Source organism: Arvicanthis niloticus, chromosome 14, assembly GCF_011762505.2.
Source record: "Arvicanthis niloticus isolate mArvNil1 chromosome 14, mArvNil1.pat.X, whole genome shotgun sequence".
Classification (NCBI taxonomy): Eukaryota; Metazoa; Chordata; class Mammalia; order Rodentia; family Muridae; genus Arvicanthis; species Arvicanthis niloticus.
Window position 1 is genome coordinate 25,182,404 of NC_047671.1, and position 19,670 is coordinate 25,202,073.

Below are 19,670 nucleotides of genomic sequence, written 5' to 3' on the forward strand. Positions count from 1 at the left end.
AGACCCACACTAAATCTGGGCCACACCCTGTGTGTCAGCCCACAGAAAAGGACACGAAAGAAGGAAGACAGAAGACTGTTTCCCCCACTTTTCCTCACTGTTACTGGCAGGGTCGTTCATCTGCTGCTGAGCTACTTCTTCACTGAGTTAGGACCTACTTCTTCAAACTTCCAACATTACTGAAGGCCAACTGAGACACCCAGCTCCTGGACTAAACAACTGTCAGATTCTGGGCCTTTCTGTCAGGAGACAACCATAGTTGAACTAGCCAGATCATAGCCTGTATACCACTATGATAAATCCTATTTTAATATCTATGGATTCATTATATTAGGTCTGTTCCTCTAGAGAATCTTAACACAGGTAGAAAAAAATAAACTTTTTTTGGCCGTTTTAGGCAGAGCTTTATTATGTAGCCTCGGTGGGCCTAGAACTCACTATGCAGATCAAGCTAGTTTTGAGTTTATAGAGACCCACCTGACTCTGCTTCCCAGAGACTAAAGGCCTTTGCCACCACTACCAGCTCATAAACATGATTCGTTTATAAGACATGCACCTGGAACTGTGTGGTAAAAAGAATAGAACACTTGATACACGTAGTTAAAAAGTGCTAAAGTTGGTAACTATGCACTGAGAACTTAAAATCTGAGATGAAACAGGAGAATCCTATTATTCTCTTTTTGGTTATCAGCATAGTTTCAAGAAGTCAGTTTAGGTAGATAGCTAGAAGGCACTATGGGAAAATAATGAATTAACGGGAATGCTAGGGAAATTTGGATGAGGTACACACTCCTACAAATGAATCTATTACAAATCTTATTGCATAAGATCGCAGAAGGGTGGAAAACTGTACGCAAATACTGCACCCTAGTGTTAACTGGTTTTTACAAGGTATGTGTTAGAAATTCTAAATTACATGAAGACTACTAAGGTTGGGGAAAACAAATTTACTAAGGATAATGAGAACAGATTAATTTTACTCAGAGAAAGAAATTCCAAATGAGCGAAAAGGGAGGGCTAGAATAAATCTTTTTGTAATAAAATGGGTAACATTCACATGAACTCGGGGTTATTTTAAGTAGGGTGATGATAGCCAGGAAGCAGAAAGGAGGGGTGGAGGAGAGAGACCCCCAGAAAGGAGAGCAGAGGACAGAGGGACCAGCACAGAAAGAATCTGAGAGTGAGTTCTGTCTCGGTTCTGTCCAGAGAGGATCTACAGTGTGAGCCCAGGAGCAGGGAGCATACCTACTCCCCAGACCGTTGTCTCTCACTGGTCCTTACACACATGATACTCCTAGGAGGAAGGCAGGGAAGACACGAGAGAGAGAGAGAGAGAGAGAGAGAGAGAGAGAGAGAGAGAGAGAGAGAGAGATATCCAGAGCATGTGCCAGAAAACAGCCAAATGATATTTTAATCATCAAGGCCACATCAGGTGGACGGACACCAGTGACAAATGAAAGGAGAACCTTTGAGCAAATGCTAGAATAATAAAGCAATGGGCAGAATATCAAGGACAGCCAGGAACTTATCAATGGTCTAGTAAGGACCTGATGTGCCGTCATTTGGGGAGGAAAACTACAACCAGTATGTAACATCACCTTTTTAAAACAATTAATATATGCTGAATAAGCAATCTAAAAATTAAAAGGTTTTATCTTCCTCCCAAAGGATAGGTATTATCAGTGAAATACTTATATGGATTTATTTGTATGAAGAATGCATAGCCTCAGATCACAACCCAATAGATTATGTCATAAAATACAAAAATATCTCCTTAGATGGAATATAAAGAAACTAGTAAAGTGGTAAGCCTCAGAGAAAACGAAATGAGCGGGCTTGTGAAACAGTTATCTCAGTCTAGAAGGATGTAGAATGGAGTCAAAGGACTGCAGACATCAAACGCATGCTCTGTAATGAGCATACTGTGTACACAGGAGCATGGTATTATTCTACTGCATTACACTAATTAAATCTCACAATTCATTTTAAAAGCTATTCATATCTAACTCATGATTTAGAGGAAAATGAAAAGTTAAATTAACAAAGGCTGCACTCATCATTGCCTCTGGCAGAGCTTTTAAAGAATTAACTTGCAGCACAAAGTTACAAAAACAATAACTGAGCAGACAAGCACTACAACCAAGATTTAAAAATTAAAAAAAAAAAAAAAAGGATGTAAAGTTTATTTTTGAAGTGCACTCTACAAATAAAAACAAAATATCTTTAAATTAGACAACCACTTTTAAAATAATAACTTGTGTTAATTGTGTGTTTGTGTGTATGTGTATGTGCGTGTACGTGTATGTGTGTGTGAAGTGTCTACGTGGCCATGTCTGACACAGCACACTGTGAGGATCAGAGACAACTCTGACCTGTAAAGTTAGTTATCCTTCCTCATTTGTTTGTGTTCCTGGGATCAGACTCCAGCTATGATGCCTGTGCAGCAGGAGACTTGCCTGGTGCATCCTTTTCCTGGGCTGGCAACCTCTCTTCCTCCACAACTCCTAAGGCTTAATAGGCTTGTAAACAAAATAAAAAAATATGATATACTAGGTAATACTTTAAACTTATCAATACAGTTACTAAACACTAAGAGTTACCAATATGAACTGGTACTTGAAAACAAACTCAGAAGGCTCATATGAAAAAACACTGAGCAAGTTCTTAACAAAAATTAAAAATGAAATAATGGTGATATTTCATTTCTCATCCATCACAGACATGAGGTTCTAAGAGTTTAAGAATATGTTCAGCTGTAATGGCTGCTAGAAGACAAAGTTTCACATAGACCACTCTTGAAAGTGCAAAATAATCTAATCCGTGTGGAAGGAAAAAAAAAACCAATTTGGAAAGACATATAGAAGTTTCACTTCTAGAAACATACTAAGCTACACTATGAAAAAAATGAAGATAACATGATGAGTTCTTTCACAACCACCCTCACACAATACCAAACACTAGACAAAACCAGAATGCCCATTAAGCCAAATGTCAATTTAAAAAGCTAAGCATAATAAAAAGATGTATTAAACAATGTTTTTAAGAACATTAAGAATAAGAAAAAAATCTCAATATCCAATTTATGTTTAATGACAGAAGCTAAATGGTTTGGATGTATAATTATGTTAAATTAAAACAGGTATAGAAGACACAATAGTCACTTCAACAAATACGCTTGAAAAACTACTTAGTACCTACACGCAAGAGTTTAAGTTGGATTCTGAGTTTATATCATATTTGAAAATTAACTCAAATGATCCAAAAGTTACGACCTAAACCCCTAAAACAATAAAGTTCCTAGAAGAAAACAAGAGACAAGCTTCAGGGTATCAAACCTGACTGATTTCTAGAACTACAAACAGGTAGACCACCTGTGCCCTGCACCGTCGTGAGCAAGAAAGGCAGCTATGGAAAGAGATGGGCGATTCTCAGATCATCTGATAGCAAGTTGCTCTATAGCAAATACACAGGATTCTTGGGTTGGGGTTAAGGTACATCTGTGACGGCAGCAAAGTTGAGAGCATTACTGCAACGTCTAGGCCATTCAAGTGTGCATGGTGTTCCAAGCCAGCCACAGCTATATAATGTCTCAAAAAATGGTTAAAATTCATTGAAAATAAATTCCGACATGATCCTAAGGTAGGTAATGGACATAAAAAATATACTTCCACAAAAGATGTTACGTGGTCAACAAAGACAGGAAAAGATGCTAAACAAGACATAAGCAGCAATTAGGAAAGTGGAAATCAAACCCTCAACCTTCATGCCTTGTAAAATAAACTGATATTTTAAAGGGGAAGGAGTCAAGGAAAATGAAGAAATTCGTTTTCTGTTCACTACAGCTGAGAATGTAAAGTAGTATGACTGTTATGAAAAAATGTTTCTTAGCCAGGCAGTCGTGGCGCACGCCTTTAATCTCAGCACTTGGGCGGCAGAGGCAGGTGGATTTCTGAGTTCAGGCCAGCCTGGTCTACAGAGTGAGTTTCAGGACAGCCAGAGCTACACAGAGAAACCCTGTCTTGAAAAACCAACCAAACAAAAAAAAAAAGTTTCTTTACAAAACAAAACCAGAAAACCAGAATCACCCCTTAATCCTCTAAATTCTTCTTTTCAATATATTTTCAGAATAATTAAAAGCAGGATTGTAATGAAACAGTAAACACTAAGTTCATAGCAGCAATACATAGAGTAGCAAGTATATACACTTCCATGGTGGAAATAAAGTAAATATTAAATAATGAATGAATGGGAAAATAATCATACAATGATTACATGCATAAAACTGTATTCATACTCATCCAAAATTCTGAACCATTATACAACATGAGGGACTTGGAATGGCGCTTTGCTAAATGAAATAAGCCACTCCAAAATAAGGACGGTGCGATTTTAATTTCTTCTCTTGAGAACTCCCTGTTCAGATCCAAGTCCAGGTTTTGATTGGGTCATCTGTCCCCTTGACTCTGTTTGTTGAATTTGTATATATCCTACATAGTATGCCTTTGTCATATGCATTGCTCGTAGATTCCTTCCCACTGTGTGGGCTTCCTCTTCATTCAGTGGTTTCCTTTGCTGTAGAGGCTGTTCTTGATTTTTATCATGTCCCACTTGTCAACTGTTGACCATAATTGCTGGGCAAATGTCATGTCCTTTAGAAAGAACTTTCCTACATCTATGTTTTCTTCTAGTAGTTTTAGCATTTCAGGCTTCACACCAAAGTCTTTGATCCATTTGAACTTAATTATCAGGTAGGGTGAAATACAGGGTCCTAATTCATTCTTGACCATTTGTTGTCTTTTCTCAGATGTATGTTCTGGCATCTTTGTCAAAAACCAGATGGCTATAGTTACCTGCACTCACGATTTGGTCATGAAGTGACAACAAACATCTTTTCCGTTGAAAACAAGTGACAACAAATGCTGATGATGCTCAGCTGCTTAGAGTTCATCCTGCTCTTCCGAAGGACCTGAATTCTGTTCCCAGCACTCACTTCCGGTGGTCGGCAATTGTACAAATCGCCAGGTCCAAGGCATGCAACGCCCTTTTCTGGACTCTCCAGGCACATGACCCCTATCACCACCACACACACACACACACACACACACACACACACACACACACAGACACACAGACACAGACACATAATTAAGGTTTAAAGTATATAAAAAAGAAATCCTCAACCAAAAACTTAATCCAAAAAAAAAATCTATTGTACTTATAAAAATATATATATAACCAAAGTCCAAGCAGTGCACTTCTTTGAAAGGTATACAAATCAACTTCACATAGAAAGCTTCACCATATCTTAGAGAAAAACAAAGTTACTCAAATTAACTGACTTAGCATCATATAATCAACTAAGTCATAAAATAATTATTGTAACTAATTATGGCTATTATAAGGTAACAATAGTCAAATCATAAAATCATATATATATATATATATATATATATATATATATATATTCACCTATTATATATAATGAGGTGAAGCTCCAAAGCCAGAAATGTCTAATCTATACCTAACAGATGTGCACACTTTAAATCAAAATAGTGAAATATATAATAAAATATGTATGATTGTCAAAAGTGTTCTGTGCTTCCAGGAAACAGCTTTTTCAGACTATGTGTCAAGCCCATCATGGCAAGTAACACTACTAGGTTAAAAACTATCTTGCATCTCTGTAAAGAGGACTGTATTTGCTGGGTAAGCAGTAAAAAATATTGCCCAAAAGATGATACACAACAATAAGAGTCACAAAGAAACCAAACTTAATCATCATAGAAATAAACTTTAGTGAATAGTTGTCTATGTATGATAAAGTTTGTACTGACTGTATACTAGCTCTCTTTCCTCTAGACTTTTAGTATAAGCACATGGATGTGGCACGTGTATGATGCAGAAAATCATGTTAGAGTAAGATGGCATTACTGAATAGAGCATCAAGAGTTTGGGATGGTTTTACAAAGGCTACAAGAGGCAAAAACAGCAAGTAGATTTCATTGCACAAGAAATGCAGCATTTCTGGGCCTATGAGACAGCTCAGAATTTAAAGATGCTTGCCACCTAGCCTAATGACTTGAACTCACACAACAGAAGAATCACCTTCTGAAAGTTGTTCTCTCACCTCCACACCTATCTCCCGAGCCCCAAAGATAGAGTTTAATCATGTTTTAAACTATTAGAAATGTTTGTGAATTAAGAACTACCATCATCCTCTTCCACATCCCTTCTTTAAGCTGGATGTTCTTTAGTCTAAGAGCATTTCAAATGCAAGTCTCATCAACTTATCCCAGTAAGTATAAAGTCCTACAAGATGATAAGAGAACCATGACTCTAGACATGGTATTGACTATGGGGCAAGTTTTTAAAGCAAGCAATAAAAAATAGGTAATGGTGGTTGTTTTCATCCCTAAATCAAGCAAAGAAAACCTTTGCAAGTGATGGAAAATTTTATGGAATAAACAGAAAACATATACAGGAAAATTACAAAAATACTAAGTACTGTTACAGATGACTGGTTCGGCATATAACAGGCTGAAAGAAACCAGATCAATCTCAATCTTGGTGGGGTCAATTAGGGTGTTCAAACAAAAAGAAAATTTTTTTCTTTATGCTTGTGTTCTAGAAGTGCTAAAATAATAAAGTCTGCAAATGTCATGTACAATGAATCCTTTAAAATATATATTCATATCAAAATATGCTTAATAAATACATTAAGGGCAGCAGAACAACATCACTAGAGAAAAGCAAAGAACAAAATACTGTATAAAGAAGCGGGGGGGGAGAGGGGGGAAGATATTAAGGTAGTTGGACAACGTTAATCCCACAATATGCAAATAATACTAGAACAAAAACTACCATTCACAATAGTACAACCACGGCAGCAAGCACGGCAGCAAGCATGGTGCTGGAGGGTGAGGTGACAGCTTTATCCACAAGGAGGAGGCGGACAAAGACAAGTAACTGGGAATAGTGTTGGCTTTTGAAAGCTCGCAGCCCACTCCCAGAGACACACTGCCTCCTAAGGCCACACCTCCTAACCCTTCCAAAACAGTTCCAGTAACCGGAGACCAAGCATTCACACATATGAGCCTACAGGGGCCATTCTCATTCAAACTACTACAAAATTTATATTTAAAACCTCACTGGAATACTTGCTTTATTAGAAAAACATGTTCCAGTGTTCACAGGAATGTTTGATAAAGCACTTTATTTCCATTAGCATTATAAATTTTTGTCTTCAGCAAATCAGCAAGAGAATGATGACACAAATCAATACTATCTTCTTTGTAGTGAGTGATATTAGGTCATTTATTATCACAAAGGCCACTAGAACCTCAGCTAAAGATATTACCAGGCATTTCCATTTAAACATCACTTTAAAAAAAAAGAATGTATCAAAGGTTGAGTGAGCAGTTCTCCTTTATAAAATAGTCTTCACAGGCTTAAGTGCTTCCAAGCTTACAGCCACTAGTAAAAATGCACAAATATCTCAGAGGAAGCCAGGTATGCCTCCTAGTTGTTTGCGCATAAACTGCAGATCTAGGGGAAGCTTTGCTCCACTCATTGAAAGGAGATAGGGACAGGCTTGAGAAAGACAAAAAACGAGGAAATTACCAAAATCACTGTAAGACCTCAAGTCTTACAAGCAGCTCTGCAGAAGAGGCCCAAATCAGATGAGATAGAGAAAGGCTTGTAAGGAGCCCTAGACTAGGAGGTACCAGACTTCCTAACTGCTCTACAGGGAACAAGTGGTCAGGATGTCCTTATCCCTCAGGCTGTCCTTTGTTCCCTGCTGTGGTAAACTGTTAAGGGCTCCTTCAGTGATCAGTAGCAGACTGACCTCTGATGCCAGAGTGGACGTGCTGACCATCAGTGGGATGCCATGCACTCACTCAGCTAACACTGAGAGCCCCCAGCCCACGGTATCACGATTACATGGGCTCCTTTTAAAACCAAGTCTGAACAACCAAACTACACAAAAATGATTTCGTTTCTAACTGGTCATTTTACTAGCTCCCAAGACTATTGAATACATAAAAGGGAAATCACAGAAACATTGAATAATGCCTCAAAAAATGTCAAATAGAAGGGATTTTCTTTTAAATAGCTATATATTTAGGTAGAGATTCCATTAGGTTTGTGACCAGATACAGATAAGCAGAATCATTTATTGTTGTTAAATAGAGTATCAGTCTAGGGTGTGTAAAATTAAGTTCAACTGCCCTGACACTCTAGATGAAAAAGGAGGAACAAATACCTAACTCCCACTGAAACACTGTACGCAGATATAGTATATATTGTACATTGAATAAATACAGCTCGTCTGGAGATAAAGTCTCTCTGCCTCCCAGCACACAGAAGGAGCTGGAACATACAGTACTCGGTGTACGGTGACTACAATTTCTTCAGAGAGTTCTGAAAGAGCCACACCTTTTAATCCCAACTGACTTATAAAGCAGAAATTCTATAAGAACTATTTAATCAAATAATTTTCCCTTTATTTCACCAATTTCAAATAATATATTCTCACTTAAAAAATATATACCCAGAATGCCACAAGCCGCCCCCAAAAGAGGAGATGTGGGCAGACACAGCGTGAGGGCAGCACACGGTGCTTACTCTAAGGCTCTGTCAGGCAGCTTTCCGTCTCACAGCATCTTTCTTGGCCAGTTCTGCCTTAAGGAATATGTAACCACACTGAGTGTCATTACCCCAGAGTAGTACAAACAGCAAAATCAGAAATTACAAAGAAGCCATGAGGAGAGAAATGAAACAACTCAATAACAATAAAAATCCACACAATTGCTAAACAATAAAAAGACAGAGAAGGGAAAATTATAAAGAATATAACCTGAAATGCAAGAGGCATACCAATCTAAGATGTTCTCCACTGAGGGGTTGTTTGTGACAAGTAAATAAGCAGTACTCACTCCACAGCATGGCCTGTAATGGCAGCCTCTGCTTAGAGTAAATGTTTTAAATATGGGCGACTTTTAAAAAACTACTTCAATCAAAATTAGAATTATAAAACTATTATGAGCATCCATTTAGTAATTTAAAAAATTCTTAGTATCCAGAAAAGTCATTCCCCAAACAGTTCAGAAAGTCCCAATCTTGCAAGACAAATGTAAATATAAGGGAGAATGCAGAAAGGCACGGGGGAGAAGGCTGTCTAGTTTCCGGCCTCAGAGCAGGGACCAGATTCAATTAAATCCTGTGTCAACCCCTTTCCAGTGTCTCTTACCTTCTTCCCACAGTAAATCCTGGCACTAGCTGCCTTGTGGAGAACACACTAACATCAGGGATAGTTCACCAGCTACACGTTCCATGTATCTGAAACATACATCACCATCTTATCCTCACGTCCTGTGTTGATCCACCCGTATTTGTGCTCAGGGTCACCCCTACTTTATAAACATCAGAAGTGAGATTTCAGTTCCAGGTTAAAAACCGGTATTACAGTATGGCCTATCAGAAGTCAAACCCAAAACATTTACTGAACAAAGAAATTCTATTGTTCCCAAGGCTGAGTAAAAGAGGAGCCTGACCCTGTCAACCCAGCCTAAAAGGAAGCTGAAGAGGAAGGGACTAGAAAGAAACAAAGGATCACACTGTCTGATGACATCAGGATCACAATGTACACACAATGTGCTACACATTTTCTATCAATATCTGAGATGATAAACTTACAAATTAATACCACACTGACCAGCACTGTGTAAGAGCGCAGCGCGTACTGGAGAAGAGACTTTTAATTTATATAATGAGTGAGGTCTATGTGGCCACTGTCTCTGAAGCTGGAAAAGACTAGCCCCAGCAAGCAGAACACAATGGATGAGAAACAATTACGCCTGTGACCTAATGCCCCACAGGGTCAATCTGTATTGGAGGCCAAAGGAAATCAGGAACCATCAGCATTTACTTCAGAGAAGCCACTGACTGGAAGGAAGGGCAAATGCAGGCATATTTCATAAACCGGTAGGTGCTTGACCTCATAAAAAAGTCAATTATCAAAATGCTACATGTACAGTGTCACACGTAAGAATATACGAAAGGAGGCTCTGGAAAACATCTTTGATTCAAAATAAATCTCAGGCAACATTTATTTTTATCTACATGGTAATTCAATGGTTTCGAAAGATAACATTAATCCCTATTTAGTAAAAGTACAAGAATTCTATAAGAATGTTTTGGAACGTAAAAGTGATATCACACACACAGATGAGGACTCAGGAAAGATGTACAGTATGTCCACATGTTGCAGAATCTATGCAGTACTTTACATTAGAATAGGGATCACAATTTAGCTAGCCTTAAACCTCCTACCGGGAAGTTGGAAGCAAAAGCTCACTTTTTTTTTTTTATATTTACAAAGGATGAAATGATGATTGCTGACTGGTTCAAGACAAAAAAATGCATCACCTGAAGAATAAGTCACATGGCATTCAATAACTACGGCCTTTGGAGTCTTACGGAAATCTGTGGCTGTCAGTTAAGGCTGTTGCTTTTTCCTCCCTAGTGACTGCTCTACCTCCGGATTCCTGGGAGATAGAAATGTAAATGAATGCCTAGGCAGTAGGATAAGAAAATCTCAGCTACCAAAACAAGTGCAGAAACAGGAAGGGCTAAGCAGCCCACGCCGGATGCCTGTACTGTGGCATCACGATGCCAGATGCTCTGCCAAAGGCTTCTACAAACGCTCTCTAGACTCCCAAGAAAAGCATCTGGCCCTGGCCTATAAGAAAAGCTCTTTATTGGGCTATTGTCCACCAGAGTTACATAAAACACGAGGGATTAGCAATGTGGCCAGTTGGCATCATTCTACCCACAGTCCCTCCCCTTCCTGACAGTGCAGTTAGAGGAAGCTGCTACCTATGCAAACTCTGGTCCTGATCTCAAAGTTAAAGTCCTGATCTCTTGAGGTCCAAGAGCTCCTCAGAGAATTTTTTTTTCAAAAAAAAAAAAAAAAAAAAAAAAAACCTTCTACCAAAGTGGGCATAAGTTAGGCACTTCCAATATTACTTATGTAATAACTGCATATCTTTCAACTCTTAGAATGGTTAATTATAAGACTATTGATGATAAGTGGTGTACTTTCTAAGAGTCTCACGCCAGAAATAGGTGCCGTGATTGTAAAACAGTGCTTTAAAACTCACAGTGATGGTTGGCTCCGCAAACCCTGACGGCAATGGCGGGAGACATCACTGCAGGCAGGTGGACAGCAGGTGTGTGCAGTCCAGCAGCTGGCTGTATAACCTCCTGGTCCCCTAGGACAGCAGAGCGGCTCGCCAGCCCTCTGTGCTCAGTCCTCAGCTGTTAAATTCCTTCTGCTCCTTTAATATGTCAGAATTCTGATTCCTTGAGCTTGACTCTCTTTTATTAGAACAGAAAGCTTCCAATAAAAGAAAGTACAACTAATTCTACACCCAGTCAGCATGACTGTCCAAAGTTGATTAACATATCAGATCAAAAGTTGATAATATGGGATGTCTTAGAAGAATGTATGACTTATTTTTTTTCCTTGCACATACATACAGAATTGTAGAAGATACAATTCATTTTTTTTATCATCTTGGGTTTTTTAATTATTTTATTTACATTCCAGTTGTGGCCCCCCTCAACCTCCCTACCCACACTTCCTCATTCCATTTTTCCTCCCCCTTTCCTCCAAGAGGGTGTACTCCCCTCAACCAGGCCTCTCCTTTCCCTGGGTCCTAAAGTCTCTCAAGGACTAAGCACATCTTCTCCCACTGAGGCCAGCCCAGACAGATCTGTTATATATGGGCCAGGGGCCTCAGACCAGCCCATGTATGCTCACGGTTAGTGGCTCAGTCTCTGGGAGCTGCCTGGAGTCTGGGTAAGTTTAGACATGAACAATTCTGGGCCAGGAATTTTGACTGTGGGTTAGTAACCCTGTCCCTCCACTTGAGGCCCTGTCTATCTACTGGAGGTGGACTCTTCGAGCTCCCTTCCCAATGTTGGGCATTTTGGCTAAGGTCACCCCCAATGAATCCTGAGAGTATCTCACCTCCCAGGTTTCTAGTACTCTCTAGAGGTCCCCCCACCTCCCACTCCCTAAGGCTGCTTATTTCCATTCATTCTCTTGGCCCTCTGGGCTTCTCTCCTGTCTCCTCCCCACCATATCTGATCCTGTTCCCCCTCCAGGTCCTCCCTTCCTCTCCCTCCTGAGTCCTTCCCCCTTCTAAGTGGGACTGAAGCCTCCTCTCTTGGGCATTTCTGTATGTTTCACTTCTTATGGTCTGAGGGTTGTATCTTAGTATTTTATACTTTACATTTTTGCTAAAATCCACGTATCAGTGAGTACATACTATGCATGTGCTTTTGGGTCTGAGTTATCTTACTCAGGATGATATTTTCTAGTTCCATCCATTTGCCTGTAAAATTCATTATGTCCTCGTTTTTAATAGTATTCCATTGAGTAAATGAACCACATTTTCTGTATCCATTCTTCAGTTGAGGGACATCTGGGTGGTTTCCAGCTTCTGGCTATACCACCTTGTGGTATGGTGGGGCATATTTTGAGTATATGCCCAAAAGTGGTATAGCTGTGTCTTCAAATTTTCTGAGGATCTGCCAGATTGATTTTTAAAGTGGTTGTACCAGTTTGCAATTCCACCAGCAATGGAGGAGTGTTCCTCTTTCTCCGCATCCTCACTAGCATGTGCTGTCACTTGAGTTTTTGATCTTAGCCATTCTGACTGGTGTGAGGTGGAATCTCAGGGTCGTTTTGATTTGAATTTCTCTGAAGACTAAGGACTTTGAACATCTCTTTAAGTGCTTCCCGGCCATTTGATTCAAATTTTAGGTAGTCAAGCATTCACATAACTTTCGAAGTACTCAAAAGTAGTATACTCAAGTAAAAAAGATTTAATTACAAAAAGGGAAATATTTAAATTTCCTTAAGAGCAAACTACTTTGTTTAAACAACAATAAGAAATAGCAAAGATAATTTCCTAACAGTTATTTTTCTGCTTCATTTTGTGCTGTAGTTAAAGATGACGTGCCTAGGAAAGACTCCATTTTATAGTGGTTCCAGGCAACCCCAGCATCTAATCTATTTACTCTTATACATCTGCGCTTAGTTAAGATCTAACGAAGCTGGAGTGAGCCAGACAGAATAAACAGAGAGTAAGGAAAATGAGTTTTAGAATCTAGCAGTCACTCAAGTGTCTGAAGAACCTTCAGACAGTTTTTCAGTGCCTTTAGCCTATTACCTCAGGTGAAAGAAAACAAAATACAGAGACCGACAATAGTATCTACACTACCTGGTTATCATGATGGTTACAGTAAAAAGCACAGACCTTGAAAGTACTTAGCAAAATCTCATACAGAGAAAGTTTGCAAATAATAACGGTCATCCTACCCTCTGTGTACTTCACCCTCCCTGGGCCCACTAACAGACCCTCACAACACAGCTTGTCGACGGCTGCTTTGTGGAACAGTCAGTGGCTGTCCTCGGCCTTCAGTTTAGTGTGTAGCAAAGCCATTCTCTTCTTTCCAGGAGGAAAATAAAATGGCCTCAGATACAAACGATAATGGCGTCTTTTTTTCCAACCCGGTGGCAAGCACAGCCCTGTGCTGTGCCTCTTGATGGTTTTCATTCATCTGTATCTGCAATCACTGATCCGGGCTCAGGAGCTGCCTTCATTCTGCTTGCCCACGTCTACAGCTGCTTTCCATACCCCTTTAGAGACAGCCTGGGTTCATGCTGAAGAGAGATGTCTTAAAAATGTTTCTGATTGTTTCTATAATTTTTTTATAATTCAATTTTCCTCTTAAAGTTGTGACTTATTCTTGTATAGTTTTACCTTCAGTCTACTCTAAAATACCTCAGAGAGTTTGTCCTCAATTGTGAAACATTTTAAAAATTATTTATGTGCGTGCACATATATGCATTAATAGTTATGTTAATATTTATATTGATAAATATGTATGCATATAAATATTTATATACATATATAAAATTATATAACTATACATTGTATATTTTATATATTATATAAAAATATATAAAAATATAAATGTATTTATCTTTATATATTAATATATAATATGATGTTACTTATATATTATTTATATATAATTTATATATAACATTTATATATACACACATATATGCATATAAATATTACATATATATGAATAAGCGGTGTCTATGTGTGTATGTGTGCGTGTGTGTGTGTTTGTGTATGTATATATAGGGGTGCTACTATGCTGAGGGCACTCATTTCCCACTAAACATGGAACTCACTGATCTGGTTAGGGCACAGGGATTCTCCCATCTCTGCATCTCCAGGACAAGGACATCTACCTGAGCCACCTCCGCAGACCCTTAAGGACATTTTGTGCAGCAAGGGCTATGACACAGCTGATCCTCAGAATCTCCTTTCTAAGGGTGACACTCACATCAGGAACTGGGCGCATTTCACATTGTCTAGTCACGTATTCAAAAGGTATGCATGGGTTTTCATCCACCCTTTCTTTTCTTTTTTCTTAGATGTATGTTCTGAAAACTCACTTAATTTTATTTATTAGTTTCATTTTATTTGATAATGTATTTTATTTTATTTTATTTTGCAGTGCTGGGGATCAAAACAAGTAAGCACTGTACCACTGAAGTCACCAGCTATAAAATTTTTATTTAAAAATTGTAAAAACGAATTTTAAGGCTAATATATTAAATAGAGTGAACATGTTAGAGGTCCTAAGTTATTTTTCTTGGGGGAAGAAAGTATATTAGCTCATGGCTTCTGGGATGCCAATCAGTCCTGGCAAGGAAGGCATGGTAGAGCTGAGCGGTCCACATCATGCATGGCAGAGAGGAAGCAAAGAAAACATCTGACGCTCTGCTGAGTCCGTAGGTTTGGGTTTTGTTGTTCTTTGCTATTGTGATTATTATTATTAGTTTTATGTTTAAAAGGTTTTTAGAAATTCACTCAATAAATATCTGATACTCAAATAGAAAGAAGTTTTAATTATGTTATGTCATGTCATGTGAATATGTGACCACACTTCTCTCAAGTATTTATTTACTGGGCAAATCAATAGTGTTCCTGTGAGCTAGGTACCAACCTGTACACTTGACAAGGGCTAACTCATTCCACCACAACTCCTCTTGATTTTTAACTGAAAAGATGGAAGCTCATAACACCTTGGTAAAGTCCTCAAGGTCACACGCCTAATTACGTCTCAGGAGAGCACAGCTGGCCTGGCACTCACATCCACTCTGACAGTTACAAACTTCTCCAGTCTTACGCCCAATCTTATCTGCTTCTTGAGCGATGCATGTGCTGCTCGCACGAGATGAGACAGATATGCTGCAGGTAAGCTCTTCTCTACATGAACAACTGACAGTGGACAAAGTCTGCTTAAAAAAAAGTCCAGGGTTTCACTTTGTAAAACGCAAGCACATTTAATGGTAAAATGTTTCTTTAAAGTTTAATTAAGACTTTATGTTAAAAACTGAAAGTATCTTACTAACGTAAATCAAAATAAAATTTTAATTATTAACCTTTTTGTTTTAGAAAAACAAAGACTTCTATAAACTGAGGACAAACATTTTTGTCATAGAGAAAAAAAAAATGATGGTGCCAAGTACAACCTTTTCCCAAAGTACACTTAACCTAACACCATGAGTACAAAAATTATAATTTTCACAAAGTTCCTAAAAATGCAATAATTTTTCCAATTTGTTTAAATCATAGTCATTTGAAAGACTCATCAGACTCAGTGCTGCAAATTTTCTCTTTTCTCTTTATACACAGGTGTAACTTTAATAGACCTTTGTTTTTCAAGTATTCACATAATCTTAACTTTCCAGTGATCTCCACACATACCACAAGATCAGTATGGATCCTGTGGAACCAACCCATAAGCCCAAAGAAACAATAGTCAGAGGAAAAAGGGTTAAATAGAATAGGGATAGTTTTTCTTATTGGGAATTAATTTCTTAAAGAGTCAGGTCATTAGTGAATATTTGATATATGTTATATCTTGTTCTTTTTAATTGCCATATTCTAAACTACCGAGACTCACATAGAGAAGAGCAGATGTAAGGACCTCTTCCCACTCGTGTTCACTTCAGGAAGCACAGGCACTGACTGGTCTGGTACTCTTTCCACAGAGCCCTCCCACAGCTATCAGAGAAGCGCTAGCACTCACGTGATATGACATGGTCCATATATTGAGGTAAGTAAGGAGCCCAGGTGTCGATAGTCTCCTTCCGTCCTGCCTGCTCAATTCTTCTCAGCTCTGCTAGAAGCAGGGCCTGTGCAGCCTCCCTCACCTAAAAGACAATGAGAGAAGAAGCACATCAGTCAGTAAAGTGATGTCCACAAACCAGAAAATTCATCGTGATATAAAATTAGAAAACACAGAAATTTCTTATTTATTTAAGACTATTAATCTAATAATGAAGTAACTACTTATGGAATAATTAAATGCTGGCATCTTGCACATGACCAAAGATACTTTCATTCAAAAATATTTTTAAGCTAACGAATAGACATTTAATTAGTTTTATGCTTAAAACTTGATTTTCTAAAGCATTCTTATAATACAGCACTTTCAATTATTAAATTTCCATGTAACTCTTATTGTTAAAAATCAATGTTGGGAGGATTAAATTGTTTTTCTTTATGCCCAATAGAAACTAAACCTAATTTAGTGAATTCCTTATATACTACAGTTCTGCTTGGAACTAAGGGAAAGGAATCAGGGCAGGCAAATAAATATGTTAAAGTCATTAATTGAATAATAATGTTTGAGTCAACAGGCCAGAGAGATGACAGAGGGCTCCAAAAAATTATTTCTTGATTTGAAATTTACATTTTACCAAGCGTTTTTGATATTTGTTATCTACTTTATCACATCAACATTGCCTCAAGCATTGATCCTTTATATAATCAAATAGGTATAAATTCACATGATTCACATATACCTAGACACAAACAAAATGGGTAAATAGATTCCTGCGTAACCTCTTTCAGTTTTATAGAGGGAATCATTTTTCAAAATCATATCAATTTTTTTTCCAATTGGCCATGCAACTTTTTATTTTGCAGTTTAAATTTAGTTATGTTTAGCAGAAATTCCACAGGCATGAGCCCAAAGAAGGTAGTCTATTTTCAATCAAAGTACAAATCAATTTATTCAATTTATTAATTATTTATAAGCTGAAGAGCTAATTCAGCTTCATCTAAAAAAGAGTTTGAGTAAAACATTCTTTATAAGTATCTTGTCTGTTAAAGTAAATTCAAAGATTATTCAATGCAAATCTATGCAGACTTTAATGTTTTGGTTTTGCTTGGAGCTGAGTCAACAGAGGCCAGAAGAGACAAATCTTTACGTATTGTGATGTTTCATTCAACAGTAGGCCACACATACAGAGGTCCTATCAAATTCTTTCTCAGTGACATCATGGCCAATAGCAAATGTACATTTGTATAATCCATGAAGTTCATGCAGCAACATACCCTAGTATCATGTGTGCTCTCATGAGAATTACATTATCATCTCTACAAATTATCTACAAATAGAATAAGCGAAGTATCCAGGGTTACCAAGTTAATAATAGTTGGCACTGACATCTAATCCAGCTCTATAAGAATTCAGAAGACTGTCCTGTTTTACTACAACATAGGGCCTTCCATTTGGTCTCTGACTGCTCCCTTGGAAACTTGATGAAAGGGATTGTATCAAATACTCAATCATGGACAAGGGGTTATACGTCTTTGCATGTGAGTGCATGATTTCTACAGAAACCAACATTTAAAAAATAACTACAGAAAGTATGTGAAACTTTTAATGAAATACTCAATGACTTTTTAAGAAGTAAAAGAATAAACACGCTAGAACATTTACTGTTTATTACAGAAACAAAGGAGGAGGATGGAGAAATCTTGACTTTGTGTTTTCTGTAATAGAATGAGTAAGTGGTAATGGGGGATAAAAGTTACTTTCGATTAAGATTCACATTTCACTGAATCTGTGGGATAGCTGTGTCTCCCTCCTCACTCAGCCTTACCTCCAAGCATCGGTCTTGCCATCTCCGAGCTAGCATCTCCAGGAGAGGAGGCCTAAATTTATCCAGCCCCAGAAGGTCAGGCAGCATAACACAGTGCATGGCAGCTAACTGGCTCCATCCTATCAAAAGGTGACATATTACAAGTACATTAGACATCTTAGTGTTCTACAATAAGTAGAAAGTTTTTGTTTATGTACACTTATCAAAAACAAAAAGGGAAGATCTGTAGGTTACAAATACTTGTAGTTTAGTAGTATTATATACAAAATGACCTGAAATATATATATTTTTTAATCATTTATATGTAGACCTACAAGACGTGAAGTTTATAAAAACCAATTGTTCACACAGTTTTGCCAAAATCCCAAAGAAAACACATTTCTAAAAAGATTTTCTAAAATAAAGATATTAGAAGATAGGAAAGGACGGAATAAACCCATGTGAGAACAGCACATGCGAACCTGTTGCCACGTAAAAGGGCATTCACACAGACACACACCCCGGTTCTGATCTGTGTGCTGCTAGCAGACCAGTCAAGGGGCTGTCTTCCCTTTTTGTCAGAGGTTTTAATTAAGATCGTACAATCATCTCTCTTACTAAATGAATCAGAAACTTAGTTACAATCAAAGCTGAAATAGCATAATGTCAATTTTAACGAAATGTAAATGAAGACATTCCACAAAATTAAAAACCTGATAATCCAAAATTTAGTCTTAACTATCACTAATTCCAACTGAAAGAAAATCAATTTATTTTTTCCAAATTTCTGATTCTTGATATGAAATCTAATAATATGAGAAAGACTACCACTATACTAGTATACAGATTGTATGAGTTATTTCACCTTTATTTTATAAGTGTACAAAACTGTATAGTATATATTATAAATATATTATACATTCAATGAATGCCTCATTTTCTCAAATTATGTATGAGGCCATTATTAGTTCAGTGTATTGTACCATTTTCTCCCAAGGATAACATCTAGAAACAAGTAATCAGTAATGGATGACAAGGCATTCACTATCATTCATAATGCATTATCTGTGAACACAGAATTTTATTAGTTCTGTGTTTTAAAAGAATTAAAACTGTAGTCTTCTAAATTAATAACAAAACACTATAATAAATTATAAAGTGATCTCTTAAATTATTAAAAAGAGGCAAGTAGCCTACTTAAAAATTCATCCATTCAGTAGGAAATTCTCATCAACTGATAACAAATATGTAATTGCATTAATAAAGGTGATGGACATACATTTCATTTTGAAATTTACAACACATGGACATATCCATATATCCATATATGGATATATACACAAATTACTCACATGAGTAATCTCCTGATTAGTTTTAATGTCTTGCAGACACAGTCTAACTGAACTACTTATCAGCCAAGCTTTCGCACACGATAATCCTTACCAAAGCCTTATAGTATATTATAAATTAACAAATAACTATTTTTAAAATAGCTCAACGACTATTATTCTAATTATTCCAATCCAGCCTTCACATAGTCACACAGTCCTCAGTCTTTAGCACAGCCCTCTGATAGGAAAACAAAGCAAACAACAGATTATCACGGTACGTTGCTCTCCTTGCTTTCCCAGGGAGTACT

The 19,670-nt window shown here is 37.5% G+C and overlaps 1 protein-coding gene across 2 annotated transcripts in view; it reads right to left on the reverse strand.

The window, feature by feature from the left end:
- The window catches only part of Wdr7 (WD repeat domain 7), a 259,944-nt gene that overhangs the window by 155,352 nt on the left and 84,922 nt on the right, over nucleotides 1–19,670 (reverse strand). For both annotated transcript variants that reach the window (XM_034517777.1, XM_034517776.1), the window contains 2 exons: nucleotides 18,053–18,171; nucleotides 16,189–16,312 (listed from right to left, as the gene is read on the reverse strand). In XM_034517777.1, coding sequence (XP_034373668.1) covers nucleotides 16,189–16,312; nucleotides 18,053–18,171 — 243 coding nt within the window. The remainder of the gene's footprint in view (nucleotides 1–16,188; nucleotides 16,313–18,052; nucleotides 18,172–19,670) is intronic.